Consider the following 22,404-nt stretch of genomic DNA (forward strand, 5'->3'; position numbering starts at 1 on the left):
ACTGAAATCGAGTGATACATAGCTCAATGATAAGTGAGCAAGCAAGTTTCTATCAAAAGTTTTGCAAAATTAGTTGTTTAAATAGTAAAAATTTGCAAATTAGATGGAGTTAGGAGCGAGTGCTTAACCTTCCAAACATACGAGAAGTTCCCCTATTAGGATTTACACCGTGACGTCATTTGACAGCTCGTGTGCACTGTTTACATGGTCTTCGTCGATTGTTGGCGAATTTCCCCGAACAAAATCAACGACCGCATCGAACTGTGCTAAGTCCATGTAAACAGTGCACTCGTTTCTAACCTCTAAATCTAGTCGGCGTAAAACCTAATTACAATCATAAAAATGGTTATATGGGTTGAACTAAACGTATGAAAAGTGGGATATTGAACTCAGAAAATATGATGTTTGGTAGGGTGCACACAACGGTTAATGTGAGGTTTCGGAAGAAACCGGTCAAGAAAAATTTCAAATGGACAGCAGCGGCAGCGTAAGCAAGTCAGAGAGGGTGAAGAAAAGCCCCAAGAAATCGCTCGCTCTCCTTTGTTCTGCTGTTCGTAAAGCTGTTTCTTGACCCCTTTCCTTCCGATCTGCATACTAGCCTTAAGGAGTTACATAGGTATGCGAAATGCCATATTACAGAAAATTTATTAAATACACTCAAAAAGTGATTTTTAATCACTCCTGAAGGTTTTAAGTTTGAAATTTTGCCTATCGAACTGTCAAACTTTCTGAGCGTTTTTCTCTAAAAATCGAGTTGATTTACGGGTGCCACGATATCTCGAGATTATATGGACGGTTGGGCTACGGACCTTCGATTCGGACCAGTTCCTCCGCAACATCAACACAGCCAAATTCCTGGCCGACGGACTTGTGCTGCTTCGCTAATGGGGGGAGGGGAGGGGGGATCGTAGCGTCCTACTGCTACAGGAACGCTTCCAGTTTGCCACCGTCAATGTCCAATAAAAGTCAAAGTAGTTATGTCACAGACATAACCGGAATGGCGTAGACTACGTAAAGTTTTGAGATGTGGACATAGAGTTTTCCATATCTTAATTTTGAAGAATTAGCTAGATACTTGAAATACATTAACGGAATAAGATCGTAAATGGGAGATGGACCCCCCGACAAAACAGAACTTACACACTCCAGTCAACTCAATCGGACCGCAACTGCCATGTAACCATACTTTGAATGTGTTGGTAAATCTTTGACTAGAAAGCCGTATTTAAACAATGGAAACATCGAATGGAGGAGAGAAGAACGAAAAACGATTTTTTCGCGAACCGAATGAAAGTTTGGTACCATAATGTGGTGGAGAGAGTTCAGAAAGCTGTGCAATCCGTCACCCCCGAAGACCAACACTAGTTCCTGAAAGGCATTTCACAGACTCATCACGGGTGGGACAAGAGACGGGTAGTGAGGCAACTGCGAAGAGTTGGGAAGTCTTCACCCCCTTCCTGGTTGTTTCACAACCACGGCTTGATCCACGAGAGGCAACTGTTCGGCGAGAAGGCAGCCCCGAGTGGGTCGAGGGACGGGGAGTGAGGCAACTCCGAAGAGTTGGGAAATCCCCATTCCATACCACGAAAGATCCAAACGGTCCGGCCATCGAGAGGCAACTGGCTGACGGTGACGACGATGCGCGCTTCTTTTGCAGTTCTGGTCCCTCTCTCTCCTGCTGCTGCTGTTCTGGGCTGAGCTTTCCTGCTGCTGCTGCCGGTCCGACGTCTGAGACGTGAATGATGGTCTGAAATCTGGCGCAGTTTCTTATATATGTTTTCGGCCCGCTACTTCCCCTTCTTTTTCGCGACCGGTACCGGTCGCGCTGCTTGTGTGATTTTCCCCTCAAAATATGTACTTGACTTTCCCGTCCGTGAGTGGGAAGCGCTCATTTTGCTTGCAAAATCTCTGCATTTTGAAAACATTTAAAAACATCGAGTTGTTACAATAGTAAAACTATTTTGCCAACATTGAAAATTTAATAGCAAATTGCTGAATAATTTTCGAATCGAATGGAACCAAAATCGTGCCGATTCGATTTGAGGGAAGGAAGATATAAGCGATTGACGGATGACGCAATATTCCAGGACCTTCGGCCCGGGTTTTTTGGAATGGCACCCCAGTACCTTCGACAAAGACGTAAGTCTACGTCAAAACGCACCGCTTTGAAACAATCGCACATACGAAAATAAACGTTTATTGCACATTATATTAAAATACAAATATCGTTAATTACAAAAGTTAAGTGACCGGTGTGCCGGAGTCCCGGCGACCCGCTGAAATAACCCATTTCTGAATGAAAACTAGCCCCAAAAAGCAAGGTTCCATGCATGGTCTTGGTTTTCAAGCCTATTGTAGATGTGTGGATGTGTTGGTGTCTTCAAAAATAAGATTTAAGTTGCAGTAAAATCAAACAAAGTGTACACAAAAATTAAGAATGTATTGTAGCTTTTCTATATAATTTGTAAAAAAAAATATTTTTTTATTCTTTTTTTTTCTCATTTTATTATTTCATACATTGGGTTGTTTTGGCAAAGTTATCAGTGCAGTAATTAACCGAAGCTGGTAACAACTAACTAGTTAGTACATGGTAGAACAAATTGAACAGGGGAAAGAAACAAATACAAAATATATTTTGGAATGACAGATTATGCACGAGAACGTGCGAGTGGCGGGGGTTATAGCGGATCCCTTCACCTCTCATCAAGGTGAATGGCTCATCCAGATGCGCGTTTTTGTTTAAATCGGGTTTGCAAAGAGTGAGTAATGATATGCAATAGATCGGTTCAGATACTTGCTTATGCCGACGACATAAATAGCGAGAAAACTAGGGACGGTGACAAGGGTCAGTGGGATTACATCGACTTGATGATGCAAGAAAGACGGTTTGGACTGGCCATGAATACGACGAAAAAGAAGTCCGAATAAAAAGTCTTTATAAATTGAAGAAACACACTCTACCACCTAGCGGTGGATTAAGTAGGTAATGTTTCTCATTTGTTACGTAGCATAACTCTGTGATTTTCCATCGGATTCTGCGTGAAGCTCACCGTAGAGATGATGATTTAAAATGGATTGAATGTGTGAATCAACCTGCTTGTGCCATTTTTGTCGGCTTTGCATCTGGAACATAAATAAATGTGTTATAATGTGTCAGGAAAATTGTGAATTACTGATAAGACTTAATTTATTTACGAAATAGTATAATTATAATACTTATACATAATTATTCCACATTAGTTCAGCCTAAAGTACACAGTTAAAAGCAATAACCGATTGCTTGTTATTGGGCTGAATTCGAGTTCAAACAAATAAGAAAGTTCGATTTAGTGGAGTGCCAGTCAGAGACTTCACAAAATGTTTGCTTTTATTTGTTTGTCGTAAGAAATGATTCAGTCCGTATTAAACTAAAAATTTAAGAAGAAAATCATTGTTGTCATGTGCCAATTTCTCACTCCGATGCTCAGTTTTTTTTTCAGTTTCCATCGTCGCTTTCGCTGTCGTCTTCGGAGTTGTTCGAATCCGACGACGACGACATGTTTTCGTAATTGTTTACGTCGTTGTTCAACTGGCGATGAATCCGCAGCGCGTACCTCGTTATTCGACGGTTCAGGTTTGGACTGATGGTAGACGAAGGCCGGCTTGTGCTACCGGCTGGTGCCGCCGCCGCGGCAGTTGATGTGGGCGCTACGGTTGACGATCTGGAATGTGCGGGGGTGCAGGAAATATATAGATAAATTCTAAAAGTTGTAACAAACTCTTCACCTTGGACCGGTTGAGCTTGCGCTGTTGGTTCCACTGCTTCCGCTGCTTCCTCCGGTGGTAGGAACGGTACCGCTCTGGTTCTGTTGTTGTTGTAGTTGCTGTTGCTGCTGGGCAGCTTGCTCTGCGTTGTGTCGGTTCAGCTGTTGGCGTAGCAGCATCTCCTCTTCTCGCATCTTTTTAAATTTCTTCTGAGTTTCGGCGATTTTCTTAATCATTCCGTGGTGCTGAATCACTTTCTTCATACATCCTTCGCAGACCGTTTTTGGCAAGGGGTCGGTGGGTGCAATCTGAAAAAAAAGCAGTATGAAGCGTCAGTCTTGTACACATTGCAGTGGTCACATGAACAGTTTATTTGCGATCATCTGGTGCTGGATAATTAACTATTCAGAACCACTGAAAGAGACTCCTTTGCTTTGAACCAAGTGAAATCAGCTTCACTCATTTATCACGGAAAAGTAATGCCATTGTTTTTTAGGAAAAATAAATCATTTGTTCAATTTATTAGACAATTTTGTTTAGTTGTTTGGTGGCCAAGATGGACGAATTGTTCTAATGTATGCGTTGATAAATTTTCGACGTAATAAAAACAATCATTCTATTGAGTTCCTTTCACATATTTTTCTTTATTCCACTCACCAATCGTCGCTTCGTATAAAACGTGAATTAACTCACCTTTACTGGCAAATAGTTGTTGATTTTCTGTTCTAATTTATGTTCTTTTCCTTCCGCACCGTAGATAAAAATGACCGATCGATGAATTTGGGAGCACAACCGGCACAAAAATCCGGTAATGCAAGCTTCCTCTAGACTGCCCATGCTCGCTGAACGAAGGTTCCGGCAAGTTTTGGTGGTGTTTTGTTCGGCACAGGTGAAATCTCCTATTTTAATCAAACGTTGAATTATTTTTTGCTGTTTTTTTTACTGAAAGATTTTTAAGCAATTTATTTTGTTATGACGGTCTGAATTTGACATCTGACTGACAGTTGACATTTGAAGTATCAACACGTATAACAAATATAGAGCACTTTTGAATTATATTTACGCATTTTCAACACTCTGTATAATGCTATTTTATTCGATTTTTATTTATTTTACCCTTGTTCAGTACCGATTGTCAATTAAGGGAACTTTGAACCAAGTTTCCTGATTTTCAGTTCAAAGATCAGAAATCACTCACTCATCACCGAATGAATCTTTACCGGCTATGGGCTGGTATGCTAATCAAAAGAATGGGGATCAAGAAACAGCTTTACGAACGGCAGAACAAAAGAGACGGAACGTTTTCTTGGGGCTTTTCTTCACCCTCTCTGGCTTACTTTCTCTACCGCTGCTGCCCATTTGAATTTTTTCTTGACCGGTTTCTCCCGAAGTGCATACCTTACATATAGCGAAACATGAAATGCTGGCTGCATAGACTGGCTGCCAGCGGCTTGCTCAATCACTTCATTCAGTGAAACAAATATTCGATAATTGCTTTTCCTACTCCGTCTGTCAACCCGAGTCATACACGAATATGTTCAGAGAGGAGTAAACCTAAACAAATACTAGGCAAGGCGCTCACTTGACCTGCACTACAACAGTTGGCTGTCAATTATAATTTGGCATGGTAGAAATGGCTACCAAATGTGTCTTTGATGTTGTTGCAGAATATTATTGATATTTATAAATAAGCAATTTCTTAAATGATCAAAGCAAAGCCGATCGCAAACTTTTTTCAGTCAGCTTTGAACCATTCGCTGATTCGCTGTACTACCCGATTGGAGAGAGAGAGGAGAGCAAAGAGAGAATGTTCAGTAGCGATTGGTGAGGAAGTGACAAACGGTAGGAAACAGTTAGATCAGTTTTCCGTCGCGTTAGATTTGTGCTCGCGAGTGACTGAGTCTTTTGGGGCAATCAGGACCCTTGCTTTGAACACTTCTCTACCACGGATAGTATGTTTCCATACTATTCCGTACGATTTAAATTTGTACTCTTCATTTTGCGGACAAATCTCTTTTAGTTTGAGAAGACTGTACTGGGACCATCCATAAACCACGTTGACACCTTAGGGGTGATTTAATCTCCTATTTTAATCAAACGTTGAATTATTTTTTGCTGTTTTTTTTACTGAAAGATTTTTAAGCAATTTATTTTGTTATGACGGTCTGAATTTGACATCTGACTGACAGTTGAAATTTGAAGTATCAACACGTATAACAAATATAGAGCACTTTTGAATTATATTTACGCATTTTCAACACTCTGTATAATAGAGCTTTATGACGTTTCGCGTACAAACACTAGCGCACCATTTGATTTTGCTGGCCGGACAAAATTTAACCTCAATCTTTTTCGTGTACGTACACGCAATACATGCGCACGTAGATAACTCTATGCCAGGGTGGCCACCTCGGGAAAAAACCGGGATTTTTATCCACCGGGAGAAAACCGGGAAAAACTCGGGAATTCGACTGACAAACCGGGAAAATATTTTAAGTTTAGTTAAAATTTAACAAAAGCCTCTTTAATTTATTCAATATGTTCTTTTCTCAATTAGAATATTATTCCTGTTATTATAAATGAAGAATTCGCGAAAACTATGTTTGAATTTGTGTAATAGACTCATGCTTCTTGGTTAGGGATGTTTTTTGTATCCTATTATATTTTTACATGGCGATTTATTTTTTTAATAAAGCAAAATGTTTCCTCTACCAGCGATTCTCAACCTGGGGTACATGTACCCCTGGGGGTACAACGAGCGGTCTCAGGGGGTCCGGAGGACAAACCCCACAATGGCGAACATTTGTCCCAAACAAAATATTTGAGAGAATAAAAAAACAAATTGCTTTGAATAAAAAAAAAATAACAACCATGCTTAAGGTTCAATGAATTACGGGCGAATTGTTTTTGACCAATCAGAAAATGTTTAAAAAATATTTAAATTGTAAATCTATAATTTGCATTCGTTTAGAAATTTTATGAATTTGAAGTAAAGTGCATCGTTTTTGAGTTTTTTTTTGTTTTTTTTTTTTTTCTACAATTATTTGTTTCAAATTTGTATATGCAACAAAAGAATGGATCAAAAATGTTCAAAAAAGAAAGCAGAAAAGAATTTTCTCAACCATTTAATAGAATAATTTTTCAATTGAAAATAGCTACAACTTCAAAAAAAATACTATTTACAAAATTTAAATTTACATAAAAATAAAATTTAAAAAAATATCGGGGTTGTTTGTAGAAATGAAAAAGACAACGAAAATTTAATTTACAAAAAAATATTCTCTAAATTTGAAGACATTTTCAGTAGATAGTTTCAAAGAAAAACAGGGAACAACATTTTATTTTGAAGCTTTATTAAGAAAACTGATTTGAAGAGATGTACATGGACGTTGTGTGGCCTATCCAGCACATGTTTTTAAACAACTCTAGAAACAAGATTTACGCCATTTTTAATACTTCAAAATTCATGTTTCATGCAAACGAAAAATTTCATGTATGAACGCTAGGGGGTACCAGCAGCTTAAGTAACACGAAAAAGGGTACCTAGCCTAGAAAAGGTTGAGAACCGTTGAATTATAACATATTTCAACATAAAAATAATATTATCATGGAGTTTCTGTTTGTAAATATTATTTTATTTGATAATATTTGAGATTCTCAGCCAGACAAATTATTAAGGACAACTTGCAATGATTTTTTTTTTGCAAAGTTTTTTTTAAATGTCGTTTGAAATTTATGTAAAATTTTAAAATTTTCAGATATTTTAAAAATACAATATATTTAGAATTCTGCTACAAAAACGTCACTTGAAATAAAGGCAATCACTTTTAGGTGGTTACTACATCAACACAAAAATTGAGATCATGTTGAAAATAAGGCCGATGCTAATATTTTTCAAAAATTTTGTCCCTCGGCTCTGGCCGGGGTCAAGTGGGGGAACAATCCATAGTCTCAACATTTGAATGCAAAAAGTGCTCAAATACATTTTACACTAGTTTATTTGTTTTGTCTTCAAAAAATGTAAGATTTGGCGGTAACAAAAAATAAAAAAAACTAAAGGTGTAAAATTAAAAAAAAAATTACATTAATCCAAACATGCTTAAAAATGATTCCAAACGCAAGGGAATGCATTTTATATTGATTTCAGCTGGTTGCACTTAAATTTCAATTGAAATTTTGATGTTTTTTGAAAAATATTTTTTGCCCCCTGATTTTTCGAGGCAACTAACGAATTAACGAGCATTTACATAACTGTTGATAACAATTTATTTTTGCAATTCTTTTCTTTAAAATTAATAAATTGTAGTAATAATTAATCTCATTCTAAAAACTAAAACGATTTTTTTTTTATTTTGAGGTTATACAATCTACATGTATGATGATGAAAAATCCCAATCATTATGGAAATTAGATGTTTGGATTGGAAACAGATAAAAACGGCTTCGTTTACAACTTACTTACTTTTTACTCAAGATTTGAAAGCTTTCTTGATGAATTCAAACTTTGAACCAAAAGTATGTGTTCAAAAAGTATGTTGGTACTAACGTTAGCCTAAAAAAACATTGTAGTTTGGTTTAAAAACATTTCGGAAAATTCCTTCTGGGCTCGGGAGAAAACCGGGAAAAAACCGGGAAATTGAAAATCGAAATCTGGTGGCCACCCTGCTCTATGCTATTTTTTTCGATTTTTATTTATTTACCCTTGTTCAGTACCGATTGTCAATTAAGGGAACTTTGAACCAAGTTTCCTGATTTTCAGTTCAAAGATCAGAAATCACTCACTCATCACTGAATGAATCTTTACCGGCTATGGGCTGGTATGCTAATCAAAAGAATGGGGGTCAAGAAACAGCTTTACGAACGGCAGAACAAAAGAGACGGAACGTTTTCTTGGGGCTTTTCTTCACCCTCTCTGGCTTACTTTCTCTACCGCTGCTGCCCATTTGAAATTTTTCTTGACCGGTTTCTTCCGAAGTGCATACCTTACATATAGCGTGTAGCCGTTGCGATTCGATCGGTTGCAAACGGTGCAGCTTATGCGCCACTCCCGTGAGGGAGACTGCCCGCCATGTTAAATTTGCCCGGTTTGAGACTCTCGAAGAGGTGCTCGGTTGAACTTCTTCCCAGGGAAGAAGCAAGATCGAATCGGCCAGCGTACCAAAGTGACCCACAAGAACGGTACGGAAAGCTCAGCCTCCCGAAAAAGCTCCTCAGAAATCCACCAGTATAGGACCCCCCGTGCCCGTATGAATTATCATGGGTAGTACCGACACCCGCCACCAGAGAACTTCACGAAGCATGGGAGATACGCAGAACTTTTGCATTGGGGAGGAAAGGACTGGGAACGGACCCTAAAGTGACGGAAGCAGCGCTCCGGATCGACCAGAAAAACTAACACGTGAGCTCATTTTTACTGCAGGGACTTTATTGAACTCCAAATAATCACACAAAATACTTCAGGTAGGAAATCAAAAAGAGGTGCTCATTTTATTGGACTAGTCTAAGGTTTTGTATTTTTCATTCATTGTTTCGTCTTCAACGTCTACCTAACCATCTTCCTACTGTGTGCGTTTGCTCTCCCTACTGTCTGTACTGTTTGTTCTTCTGTTACCCCGTGCTTTTGTGCTCTCTCCTCAACCTCAAATCTTCTGCTCGTCAGCTGGAACAGCTGATCGCTGACGTCACCGGCAGTCAAGCGGACTGCGGCAGACAAAAGGCACTAGAGTGCGAACTATTTCGTGGACGTGTGGGCGAGTCAATAAAGGCCGTCACACTCCGGGCACATGGCAACACGCGCTTAAACAAAATGGACGCCCTCCATCAAAATGGCGTCCGCTCTACGGCCGCAGCCGGAACGGAAAAACGTTCGTGACGCCTTCTGTGGCCGTCACCCTTCACCCGATGAAAAAGAACGGACTCACCGGACTGCTGCTGTTGCTCCTGTTACTTGTTGATGCTGCTGTTGTTCCTCACCGCGTGCTCGTAGCCGGCGTAGACGACGATGTCGGTTCGACCTGCGGTTGCGTGGTCGACTTTGATGAAGTTGCGCGGGCCGGCGTTGGCTTTCCGGCCAGCACGTGGACGGATCGGACCGCCTCCAGACGAGATGTTGACGGCTCGTCTCTTCCGGCGAATGTAGCGTGTGCCGGGTCAAAACTTGTCCCACACTCGATGCGGGCGGTGGTGGACGCGCGCTCGATCTCCTACTGGTGCTGCTTTGCTGGTAGGGCGAAAGGAAGCGAAGCCTTCGAACTTCGCGAATGAGGTTAGCACATGCACGGGGATAATTCGCACGGGGTAACGGTTTTACCTGATCTCTAACTAGGCCGCACTGAGGCTCACTATTTCGCACACTCACAATTCTAACTCGACGAGATCTAGGGGGGGAGAAGTTAGAATTTAAGACCTAACCGGAAACACTACCACGCCACTTTCAAACCTCAGGACTGGAAAAAAGGGAACCCGGGATAAAAGTCCGCGCACTCCACACTTCACAAAGGTCTGGGACAAAGTGAACGAGTACTAGGTTCCTCAGAACGGGGAAAGTGGCCCCAGACGTACTTTTGGTACGCCGTTTCCCGGAGATTGCCTCGGGCTTCTTCGGATCTTTAAAGATCTGAGTTCCCGTCTCACTCTAGCGGTCGGCAATGGCTCTGACCGTCCCTTTCCGTCTTCCCGAAGGATTCAACATGTGAGCGACCTCCGCGAGATTCTCTCTCCAGGTCTTAAACCGGTAACGAAAGTTACCAACGATCGTGAGGGCTAACATCACCTACATTGATTACCGTGGTAACGGAGATCAAATTACATTTAAAGACGAACGGAAAAACCAAAATAAATAAATAAATAAATGCTAACAAGTGCAACTGTTACAAGCGAAACATGAAATGCTGGCTGCATAGACTGGCTGCCAGCGGCTTGCTCAACGAATATGTTCAGAGAGGAGTAAACCTAAACAAATACTAGGCAAGGCGCTCACTTGACCTGCACTACAACAGTTGGCCGTCAATTATAATTTGGCATGGTAGAAATGGCTACCAAATGTGTCTTTGATGTTGTTGCAGAATATTATTGATATTTATAAATAAGCAATTTCTTAAATGATCAAAGCAAAGCCGATCGCAAACTTTTTTCAGTCAGCTTTGAACCATTCGCTGATTCGCTGTACTACCCGATTGGAGAGAGAGAGGGAGAGCAAAGAGAGAATGTTCAGTAGCGATTGGTGAGGAAGTGACAAACGGTAGGAAACAGTTAGATCAGTTTTCCGTCGCGTTAGATTTGTGCTCGCGAGTGACTGAGTCTTTTGGGGCAATCAGGACCCTTGCTTTGAACACTTCTCTACCACGGATAGTATGTTTCCATACTATTCCGTACGATTTAAATTTGTACTCTTCATTTTGCGGACAAATCTCTTTTAGTTTGAGCAGACTGTACTGGGACCATCCATAAACCACGTTGACACCTTAGGGGTGTTCACGAGGGGGACGTGGTGTCTTAGATTTCAAAAAAGTGTCGGTTTGCTTTCGTCACCTTGCTGACTTTTGAAAACAAGAGTGTGTTCCTTTCACACCTTATGTAAACTGTCATTTGAGGGAAAGGGATACACTATTGTTTACAAAAGTTGTGTGCCCTTTTGAAATGTTAGGCTCCATATTTCATGTGACCTATCTTTGGATAGGTAATAGAGTTATCTACGTGCGCATGTAATGCGTATACGTACACGAAAAAGATTGAGGTTAAATTTTGTACCGACCAGCAAAACAAATAGTGTGCAAGTGTGCGTGAGCGCGGGCTTGGATAACTCTATTATTGTGAAGGCAGACAAAAATCAAAATATGAGCGCAACCTGTCAAAGCCTGTTGCGCCACAGGCTGATGTACGCGCTTACGAAAAACCGGTTAGTTTTTGTTCGGCGCAACAGATTTTTTCGCGCAACAGAAGAGATGCGCACTTCGGTTTGGTGGTGCGCGGATAATAAAAAGCCTTTCAAGCACGAATTGAATTGGAGATTTGACTACCCTATCATCAAGCAGAAAAATATTTTGTAGAATCATCCTGTACGAGGTTTGATTCAACATTTTTTTTGTTGAATATAATCAACGCCGATTTTGCGTTGAAACAAACCTTGATTTTCTAAATTCCACAAAAATCTTTTGTTGTTTTGAAAAAGTTGCTTTGACGTTTAAAACAACAAAAATCTTGATTTTCAAATCAACAAAACGTTTTGTTGATTCAAATATGCCTTATTTTTCTGCGTGATTGAAGTTGTAAGCACATAAGTACCCTGAAATATGAAGATTTGTCTACCCAATCTGATGGTTCGAATAATGAGTCTTGATAGAGCACTTAAAAGTTCGCCCTATTTTGGATAGCATTACCTTTTAAATGTGAGGAAGGCACCAATCAACTAAGTAACGTTTTTATTAAAGCAAAGCAATCCTTTTTAACGACCCCTGGTCTTTTGTGGTCTCTGTTGCTAGTTTCTGCTCATTTCAAGTAGAGAGCCTGGAGCTTATTAGAGAACGGCCATCTCAAACCAAAAGTACCAATCGAAGCACGGGAACTGTCAAACGGAGGTACCAATCGAGCAAAAGATAAAGGATTTTGTGTGGTGAGTCACCCAAAACCTCTTTTACGCAAATGGACCGACGTTTTACTTCCCCATCCGATAGAAGGCCAGAAGGAAAAGGCGGGTATCGAACCCGCGCCCCATAGCAACTTAGGGATTGCCTCCCCCCAACTGCGTTACGTAATTAAAGAATGCTCCCTTTTATACATATTGCCAATCAGGTCTGAAAGGGTTAAATCTAGGGTTAAACAAATCTAGAGTTTTTCTGAATAGGTCCTATAAACATATGAAAGACAATAGAGTTATCTACGTGCGCATGTATTGCGTGTACGTACACGAAAAAAGTGAGGTTAAATTTTGTACCAGCCAGCAAAACAAATGGTGTGCTAGTGTGTGTGAGATCGGGCTTAGATAGCTCTATAGCTTATAGGAACTTTTGCCTTCCTCACTGAGGTAAGGCTATAATCCTGCTCTAAAAATGAACTTTGTAAAAAAACGTCGTTGACCCACCTTCATGTATACATATCGAATCAGAATCGAAAACTGAACAAATGTCTGTGTGTATGGGTGTGTGTATGTGTGTGTGTATGTATGTATGTGACCAACAAACTAGCTCATGTTTCTCGGCACTGGCTGAACCGATTTGACCCGAACCTGTTGCATTCGACTTGGTTTAGGGTCCCATAGATCAAGTTTTATACAGATTGAAGTTTAGATAAGTAGTTCAAAAGTTATGTATAAAAATGTGTTTTCACATATATCCGGATCTCACTTAAATGTATGTAAACTATGTCCGGATCCACCATCCGCCCCATCGTTGGTTAGGTTATCGAAAGACCTTTCCAACGAGTCCAAAACAATGACGATCTGGGCAACCTTGTCTTGAGATATGGTGTACTGAGATATGGTGTTGAGATATGATATAGTGTAATGAGTGAGGAAGGCTCCAACCACATAGGTGGATTAAGTTAGTTAAAAAAAAAACTCTAGAAACAAAAAAACGAGGCGGCAGGTTTCTACATTGTATGCATTTTCGAGGTCGCCTCATAAATTTATGAAATGTGTAAAATGGAAACATAAATTTGGTTTTAACGATATCCGTGTACTCCGGAACTGTCATCCACAATTTGCACGCATTCGGCGGACAAGTTCAACAAAAGTATTGCATAAAAATAAACTCTTTCGGGACAAGATTTCCAATTTTTGTAAGAAATCAGCGAAAACTAGTGAATTTCTGCTGCCTTGGCATACGGGTAAATTGTTAACGGTTCTAAGAAGCGCACAAAAGGCCCAAAGATGGTCGTGGGTGCCTTTCCGGCCGCCAAACTGGGCGTGCTTGCCATGAAGCAGATTTCCAAGCCGATCGCCAGTTTGCTGAAAGCACGGGCCAAAAACAGTCCGTTCTTCCGGAAGTACGTGTGCATGCCACCGGCTCAATTCTACAACTGGATGGAGGTAAAGACCAAAATGTGGGCCATGAACCTGGGCAAGCCTACCGCAGTTCCGGTACTGAACGAGGCGATGGCCATTGAGCTGGGTGCGAATTTATTGGGTGAAATCGTAATTTTCACCATCGGTGCCGGCTTGCTCTTGCTGGAATACCAACGGTAAGATCGGGGACAATGTTTAGTATAACATCTAACATCTCGATTCTCACGATACATTTCATTGCAGACAAGTTCGAAAGGAAGCCAACAAGGAGGAAGTAGTCCTGCAGGAAAAGCTGGAGCTTCAAGCAACAATCAACGAGTTGATTTTCCAAGTGCAACGTCAAGATACTCAGATCCGTGAAATGGCTCGGGTCGTAGCAGATTTAGGTAGAGAGACATTAGAGACACCGTTTCTAAAGATAGAACTAAAACGGCATTGTTTCAATTTCAGAATCAAAATCCTCATGGACGCCAAAAATCTTGTCGGAGCTGACCGGCAAGAAGAACAGCGCCGAGCAACCGTTGTATATTCCGGATAGGCCACCATACCCCACGTCCAGTGGTAATTCTGGCCTGGTAACACAAGCGTTAAATGTGATTGAAAATGAGGTTTTTTATAGAGACGACGCAGAGTCGGACAGCGACGAAGCTGCAGAAAACGGACGAGCTGGCATCGTCTCGAAAGCCCTAATTTATCTCCTCAATACTAGTGATAGTAGATAAATTGTACCAATGTGTTTGTTGTTCCACAGGATAAAAAAGGCTAGAATTTTTGTTTGTGTACATAGTTTGCGCTCAGCGATTGTTGAACTTACCATTTCAATAAATGACGCTCGTTTCTGCATTGAACATTGTTGTTTTTCAATTATTTTTTTTTATAGAACTATACTGCCGTTCTACGCATAATTGTCCCATGTCAGTTTTGGACGATTTTGACTTAATGACATTTTTAAGTTTAGTCTGATGTGTACTTTAAGAAAAACACATAAAATCTGGTACTTTGTTCGGAAACACATTAAAAACAACACCAAGTCTGTTTGTCCCATCGTTGTATTTCTACGCATAATTGTCCCACCAAGTATTTTCTTACACGGAATCATTAGTTTTACGAAGCATTATGTCTTGTTTACCTGTAGTGTAGCAGGAGTGATAACTTATTAACTGGGGTGATTAGGGACACATAGGGCGAATAGGAATCCACGGGACAATTATGCGTAGAAACACCGAAATCGGTCGAAAAATTTCAATCGTCTTTTTCTCAGTTGCACTTTTTTGAACATGGGACAATTATGCGTAGAACGGCAGTATAATTCCTGTGGTAACGCTTCCTAATGAACCTGCTATGCACGTAACATTTGAACAACCACTCATAAGAAATACATTTTAGAAAAAGAAGAGCCACCTCTTTTTTAGGAGCCGCACATTTTCGGTCGCTCAAAGAAATGAGCGGCTTTCTCGCTCTTTTGAAAAGGCTATTTTAAAGCATGGAGTGATTTTTGATCTTCTTTTATTGGATTTTTATAAATTATTTCAAAAATTGGGTACTAAAGCCCTATGTAATTTTTTATGTACAACGGTAAAAAACACGATTAAAAACCATTTCTGATCACTTTTTTTCAATTTAACGCAAAAAAATTTTTTGTCAAGACAACATTTTTTCGATGGATCAACTATGGTCCCCTTGGAACGAGCTGTCAAGTAGGAGCTTTTCTGTCAAGAAGGACCGCGGGGTTAATTTTTCAAAATTGATTCAAAAATCCATTTTTAACTCTTTGTGGTCGTGCAATGGGTCATTGTACTCAGAAAAATAAGCTTTATCGCTGTAAACAATAATATCAGCAATCTAAGCTTCATTTTAGGACCCAATTATGCTCAAACCGAAGTCTTGGCGTTCACTATGTCAAGATTTCTTCATGAACCTAAACGTTTGAATGCTTGAATGAGGGGAGCACTCAAACATACATAAGGATTTTGGAAAAAGTTGCTTTTTATGTTGCGCAATAGGGTCCTATAGCACTATGTAGGAACTTTTCTGTCAAGAAGGGCTGCGAAGTTAACTTTCCAAAATTGATTTAAAAAATCCATTTTAAATCCTCTGCGGTCGTTCAAAGGGTCATTGTACTAAAAAAAAACAAAGCTTTACCCAGTTAACTCAATCGGAATTCTGAAACGGAATCAAATTCGAATCGTTCACGTATTCCGTTTCAAACGCAACAACCGATTCCGTGTACGTATCGGTCGTTGCATTTGAAACGGAATATGTAAACGATTCGAATTTAATTCCGTTTCAGAATTCCGATTGAGTGAACTGGGTATCGTTGTGAACAATAATATCACAAATTAAAGCTAAATTATAGGACCCAATTGCGTTGATTTCCGCGAAAAAAACTTTGGAAGAATATTCTGGGAACTCTTTTTTACATTCTGAATTTCTCGATAAAGGAACGGTCCTTTCAAAAGACCGAATTTTTTAAAAAAGAACCGTGGCTCTGTTTTTTTTTTACATAAATTTAAACTTAGTATCTGGAGGTTTTTTTAAAAGGTCCAATAAACCAAATTTCCAGTTTTTGCCTTTGGGAGTTTTTGAAACCGCCTTGAGTCAGGGGCAGTGTTGCAAATGAGTGATAGAAGGCTTTCTAGTCAGAAATTTACCAACACATTCAAAGTATGTTCACATTACAGCTGGACGTTTGTTTGCATCAGGTTTGCTATCTCTTTCTAGCAAAAGTTTTTTGTCAGGCGACTTCTAGCTGGTTTTTTTGACTGGCCGCCCGATATGTCAGCCAACATACTTCGCAGGGCTGTGACAGCTCGAGCTCGATCATTCCCAGTCACGAAATATTCTAGCAGAGCTGGTTCTGTCAGAATCCTGCTAGAACGGTGGAACATTTCTGCTAGAATGCTCTAAGAATATCTAGCTCTCTAAGAATTCTGCTAGAATCTTGCTAGAACGTCGTGACTGGGTTGTTTGCATCAGGACACTGTGACGAGAAGTTCGTCATTTTTGGGTTAAATTATATTTTTTTCATTGGGCCTAGAAAGCCGTATGGTACGTTCGTTTGATGGCTAGTTCCACACTGAGTGCCGCACTCAGAGCTGTCAAAGTGTTTCTTTGAAGAAACTCGCGCTAGTTCCGCACGAGTTTCGCCGCCATCTTGGAACTGAAACTCTAGTGCCGCACTCGATATTTTTTCAGTTTCATGCGAGTTCCACGCGCACTGACAAATGACGTTCGATTGAACCAAAATTGGCACCGACGAGTGCGGCACTCAGTGCCGCACCGGCTCTTCAAACGAACGTACCATTAGAAAAGCTGTTCACGTCGAACATTTATGGTACGTTCGTTTGAAGAGCCGTCGGTGTCAGTTTTGTTTCAATCGAACGTCATTTGTGAGTGTGCGTGGAACCCGCATGAAACTGAAAAAATATCGAGTGCGGCACTAGAGTTTCAGTTCCAAGATGTCGGTGAAACTCGTGCGGAACTAGCGCGAGTTTCTTCAAACAAACACTTTGACAGCTCTGAGTGCGGCACTCAGTGTGGAACTAGCCTTCAAACGAACGTACCGTAATCTGGGGTGAATCGGGACTACAGTCTGAATAGGGACAGCAGTTTTTAGAGCACTTAAAGCTTTTAAATTTGGAAATGGATGTACACATTTTGTTGGCCCGAGTCTGTTCTAACCGAAACCAACCAGAAAAATCAAAATTTAGTGCTCCAACATGGTTAAAAATGCTGTCCCGATTCGCCCCATGTGTCCCGATTGACCCCAGTTTACGGTACCAAAATGTAAAGATTTTTAATTTTTTTTGCCTTATTCTGTGATTATTTGATACTTTTTTTGGAGTACTTTCAAATATTTGTGTAGCATGGCATATTTTTTCCACCGGGGCTGCAGCGCTACGTCAACATCGGCGACGACCATGTTCTAAAAATGGGGGTACTAAAAGTGAAGTCTGTACACGTATCTGGTTGTCATGCGAGCTGGCTGAAAAGTTTTGTGCAAATTAAGTCGACAATTTTGCTGGTAATTTCGTCTCTTGCCCAACCCAGGTACGTATCAAAGTGCAGTTTACTCGTCTCGCTTAAAGTTTGCGCGGAAGGAGTGAATTTCGGTCGTGAAGTGCGCCTGCAAGTTTTGCACTGTTCGGCGAAAATTTGTCCCGGATGGGTTCGTCGAGGGGGTGTTGTAGTGGAGGGGTGAGGGGCGCAATGTTGGACTTGCTGAGCTGTCATCGCTGTGCGGGAGGATTTTTAGTACATTGATTGAGTGTTGAGTTTGTTGTTTTCTTTTTTCAGGATTGCAAATTTTGGATTTTGAAATAAGCGGCCAGGCTGAAATCGGATCAAAATGTTCCTCTCGGAAGCACCGTGCTACACGATCATCAACGCGCAGGAGACGGAGCCGTACAATGAAATGCAGCTCAAGATGGATCTTGGTGAGAATTGGATTTAAGTTTTATTAAAATATTTTTTGACTTATTTTGTATTTTACAGAGAAAGGCGAGCTGAATGTAAAGATCGATACGTTAAAGCGGGTTATTCAGCTGTTGTTGAATGGCGAGCGGCTGCCAAGCTTGCTCATGACCATAATTCGGTTTGTTCTGCCGCTGCAGAATCACACCATCAAGAAGCTGCTGCTGATTTACTGGGAGATTGTTCCGAAGACCTCGCCGGATGGAAAGCTTCTGCAGGAAATGATTTTGGTGTGCGACGCGTACCGGAAGGATTTGCAACATCCGAATGAGTTTTTGCGGGGATCGACGCTGCGATTTTTGTGTAAATTGAAGGAACCGGAGCTATTGGAACCGCTGATGCCGGCGATTCGTGCCTGTCTGGAGCACCGGCACTCGTATGTGCGGAGGAATGCTGTTTTGGCTATATTCACAATTTACAAGAACTTTGAGTGGCTCGTGCCGGACGGTCCGGAACTGGTGGCCAACTTTTTGGACTCACAGCAGGACATGTCGTGCAAGCGGAATGCTTTCCTGATGTTGCTTCATGCTGATCAAGAGCGAGCGTTGAATTATTTGGCTTCGTGCCTGGATCAGGTGAATAACTTTGGCGACATTCTGCAGCTGGTCATCGTTGAGCTGATCTACAAGGTGTGCCATGCGAACCCAGCCGAGCGTTCACGATTCATTCGTTGCATCTACAATTTGCTAAATTCTTCCTCGAACGCGGTTCGCTATGAAGCCGCTGGAACTCTCGTGACACTTTCCACTGCGCCAACGGCCATTAAAGCGGCCGTCAGCTGTTACATCGAGCTGATCATCAAGGAGAGCGATAATAACGTAAAACTGATTGTCCTGGATCGTCTGATTGCACTGAAGGAAAACGAAAACATGGAGCGTGTGATGCAGGAACTGGTCATGGACATTCTTCGCGTCTTGTCCGCTACAGATATTGAAGTTCGCCGCAAAACTCTCACACTTGCCATGGATTTGGTTTCATCGCGCAATATCGAAGAGATGGTTTTGGTGCTCAAGAAGGAGGTTTCCAAAACCCACAACATTGAGCACGAGGACACTGGAAAGTATCGCCAACTTTTGGTGCGTACGCTGCACAGTTGCTGCATCAAGTTCCCCGACGTGGCCGCAACGGTCATACCGGTGCTGGTGGAATTTCTGTCCGATTCGAACGAATTGGCGGCGGCCGACGTGCTGATCTTTGTGCGCGAGGCAATCCAAAAGTTCCCGCACTTGCAACCGCTCGTCATCGAAAAACTGCTCGAGGCATTCCCGGCCATCAAATCGTCCAAGATTCAACGCGCTACCCTCTGGATTCTGGGCGAGTACGCCACCACGGTCAAGGACATCCTGGACGTCATCACCAGCATCAACCAGACGCTCGGTGAGGTTCCGATCGTGGAGGCTGAACAGCGCCGTCTCGCTGGCGAAGGGAACGAAAACGACGAAAATAAGGCGCCAAACAGTGTGGCGGTGCCAAACAACAAGGTCACATCGGACGGAACGTACGCCACGCAGAGTGCGTTTAGCGTTGCGCCGTAAGTTGAACAGTGAATCCGGTAAATGAACAATTTAAAAACTTTTATCTCTGTTGTAGCGTCTCCAAGAAGGTGGAACGTCCCCCGCTGCGCCAATATCTGATGGACGGGGACTTTTTCATCGGCACTACGCTGGCCGCGACCCTCACGAAGCTGGTGCTGCGTTTCATCGAGCTTGAGTCGAACGAGAAGAAGCAAAACCGTCTCTGCTCGAGCGCGATGCTGATAATGAGCTCGATTCTGCACCTGGGAAAATCCGGACTGCCTACGAAGGCCATCACGAATGACGACATGGACCGCATTTTCCTCTGTCTGAAAACGCTCAGCCTGCGCACGCCGGAAATTGTGGAAATCTTCAGGAAATCGTGCCGTAACGCACTGGCCAACATGTTGAGCGCTCAGAACGAAGAGGAACAGCAAACCCAGAAGGACAAGCAAAAGGTCGCCGCCAAAATCCAGCCCGACGATCCGATTGCGTTCACGCAGCTTTCCAGCGGAAAGAATGACCAACTTGGGGAAAACGTTTTCGAATCCAGCTTGAATCAGGCCCTGGCCGGAACGAAGAGTACCGCCCTGTCGGATGTGGCATCTCCCAACAACAAGCTCAACAAGGTCACCCAGTTGACGGGCTTCTCCGATCCGGTTTACGCCGAAGCGTACGTGCACGTAAATCAGTACGACATCGTGCTGGACGTGCTGATTGTGAACCAAACGAGCGACACGCTGCAGAATTGCACCCTGGAACTGGCCACCGTGGGCGATTTGAAGCTCGTTGAACGGCCCCATCCGGTCGTGTTGGCCCCGCATGATTTTTGCAACATCAAGGCAAACGTAAAAGTTTCCTCGACCGAAAACGGAATTATCTTTGGCAATATTGGTAAGATTATTCAAAAAATGCTTGCTTTTCAACGTGATCGTAATTCCCCACTTTCACAGTATACGACACAACCGGTTCGTCCAACGTGGTCGTGCTGAACACGATCCACATCGACATCATGGATTACATCCTGCCCGCGAGCTGCACCGACACCGAGTTCCGCACCATGTGGGTCGAGTTCGAGTGGGAGAACAAGGTTTCGGTCAACACCACGCTGACCGATCTGCACGAGTATCTCAAGATGCTGCTCAAGTCGACTAACATGAAGTGTCTGACGCCGGAAAAGGCACTGTCCGGCCAGTGCGGGTTCATGGCCGCCAACATGTACGCTAGGTGAGTTCTTCAGAGGGGGGCAAAATTTCACGCTCGATTCCTAACGCTTACTGCTTCAGATCCATTTTCGGTGAGGACGCTCTGGCCAACCTGAGCATTGAGAAGCCGCTGGACCGACCGGACGCACCGGTTACGGGACACATCCGGATACGGGCAAAGAGTCAGGTAATACTTCTTCTTCTTCTTCCCACCACCTCTGCTAAAAAAAAACAAGCTAATTCGCAATTCTCCACCAGGGCATGGCTTTGAGCTTGGGTGACAAAATCAACCACACGCAAAAGTGTCTGCAAGAGAAATCGGCTGCCGCCTAAACAAAATCCAATCTTCGTTTTAAGTGCATAATGGAACTATCTTTTCAAACAAGTTTTTTTTTAAAGCAAATTATAATTACTTTTTCTTATGGAGCATCAAAGTGGGCAGTTGCATTGTAGAAACTCCATTCCTAAACAGAAACAAGCCTAGTATTAGAGGTAAACACCAGACCAGACGGAACGCTGAAAGCTGCTGTACGGCATGGGATCGCGAAAGAAATTTATACTTAACACAAATAATTATGACTATCTCTGCGATGAAAAAACTGGCGTGTTGTCTGAAATAAATGAAAACCAATTATTGACGCTCGTGAAAAAAAAAAAGTTATTGTTCAACCCAACACATTGATTATTAATATATACATATATAACACTACACTTAAAGAAAAAGGTTGTAACTTTTTTGAAAGAAAACTCCTTTCAATATCATGAAATCTCTTCTAGAATTATTGTGTATTTTTTGAGTTTTTTTTAAAGGACTTTGATTTCATTTAACTTTAACTGTTTAACTGTTGGAGATAACCGAGTAGACCGGTTTATCAACCTTACCCTACAGACGTGTTTTGTTCACACTCTGCAATAACTAAGTGTTACCCCAACCACCATTGAGGGAGACGGCTGTGCTAGCCTCCGGTGTTAGGTTTCGAAAAGTATCCCTACAAAGAAATTCGGGACGTGGAACCACAAGTCTCTCACCATCATCGGGAGCATCCGCATTCTTTCCAACGATGACACGAACGTTTTTCTGCGAACTTCTAGACTACGAGTACAGGAATGTACTGTTGCCTTACCGGACGAGGGTGAGCTCGCCATCAACAAAGCCCCAATGCTGCCAGGTGAGGAAGAACTTGGCGCTGTCTCGCTCGGAAGCAACACTGGGTAGTGCGATTCGAGTCAGTCGAAACGATTGGTAGGATGACGAACAACAAGGGAGAAGTGGAACGGCACAAGCAGGTTCTGAATCGGCAGGTCGCGGTCTTCAAGCCAGCAAGAAGACCGAGATCGTTACTCCAAGCTAACGAAACGCGAAAATTCTACGAAAATGTCAACCAGTCTCGCAAAGGCTTTGTGCCGCGAGCCGATGTTTGTAGGTACAGCAAGATGAACCTGATCACGGGCAGAAGCGAGGTGTTGGA

At 42.1% G+C, this 22,404-nt stretch overlaps 3 protein-coding genes and 1 long non-coding RNA gene across 5 annotated transcripts; 2 read left to right on the forward strand and 2 right to left on the reverse strand.

The window, feature by feature from the left end:
• Positions 1–3,186: 3,186 nt before the first annotated feature.
• Positions 3,187–4,751, reverse strand: LOC119765468 (uncharacterized protein DDB_G0286447). The gene is made up of 3 exons (XM_038249348.1): positions 4,438–4,751; positions 3,766–4,052; positions 3,187–3,701 (listed from the first exon to the last, which is right to left on the reverse strand). The coding sequence occupies exons 1-3, from the start codon at positions 4,579–4,581 to the stop codon at positions 3,476–3,478; spliced, it is 657 nt and encodes a 218-aa protein (XP_038105276.1). The 5' UTR covers positions 4,582–4,751; the 3' UTR covers positions 3,187–3,475.
• Positions 4,752–9,198: 4,447 nt separating this feature from the next.
• Positions 9,199–10,610, reverse strand: LOC119765058. Its single transcript, XR_005276475.1, has 3 exons — positions 10,183–10,610; positions 10,054–10,120; positions 9,199–9,995 (listed from the first exon to the last, which is right to left on the reverse strand). It is a non-coding gene; the product is annotated as an uncharacterized LOC119765058 (long non-coding RNA).
• Positions 10,611–13,423: 2,813 nt separating this feature from the next.
• LOC6034784 (putative OPA3-like protein CG13603) lies at positions 13,424–14,591 on the forward strand. Of its 2 annotated transcripts, XM_038249455.1 has the most exons (4): positions 13,424–13,919; positions 13,987–14,129; positions 14,194–14,304; positions 14,363–14,591. In XM_038249455.1, the coding sequence occupies exons 1-4, from the start codon at positions 13,609–13,611 to the stop codon at positions 14,431–14,433; spliced, it is 636 nt and encodes a 211-aa protein (XP_038105383.1). In that variant the 5' UTR covers positions 13,424–13,608; the 3' UTR covers positions 14,434–14,591. The 2 variants fall into 2 exon arrangements, with proteins under 2 accessions (XP_038105383.1, XP_001845057.1); XM_001845005.2 differs by having other exon boundaries at positions 14,194–14,591.
• Positions 14,592–17,667: 3,076 nt separating this feature from the next.
• Positions 17,668–21,650, forward strand: LOC6034783 (coatomer subunit beta). Its single transcript, XM_001845004.2, has 7 exons — positions 17,668–17,793; positions 18,040–18,179; positions 18,238–19,747; positions 19,807–20,624; positions 20,684–20,957; positions 21,017–21,122; positions 21,194–21,650. Exons 2-7 carry the CDS (start codon positions 18,092–18,094, stop codon positions 21,266–21,268), a joined length of 2,871 nt encoding a protein of 956 aa, XP_001845056.2. The 5' UTR covers positions 17,668–17,793; positions 18,040–18,091; the 3' UTR covers positions 21,269–21,650.
• The last annotated feature ends 754 nt before the right edge of the window (positions 21,651–22,404 follow it).

Source organism: Culex quinquefasciatus, chromosome 1 (genome assembly GCF_015732765.1).
Source record: "Culex quinquefasciatus strain JHB chromosome 1, VPISU_Cqui_1.0_pri_paternal, whole genome shotgun sequence".
Classification (NCBI taxonomy): Eukaryota; Metazoa; Arthropoda; class Insecta; order Diptera; family Culicidae; genus Culex; species Culex quinquefasciatus.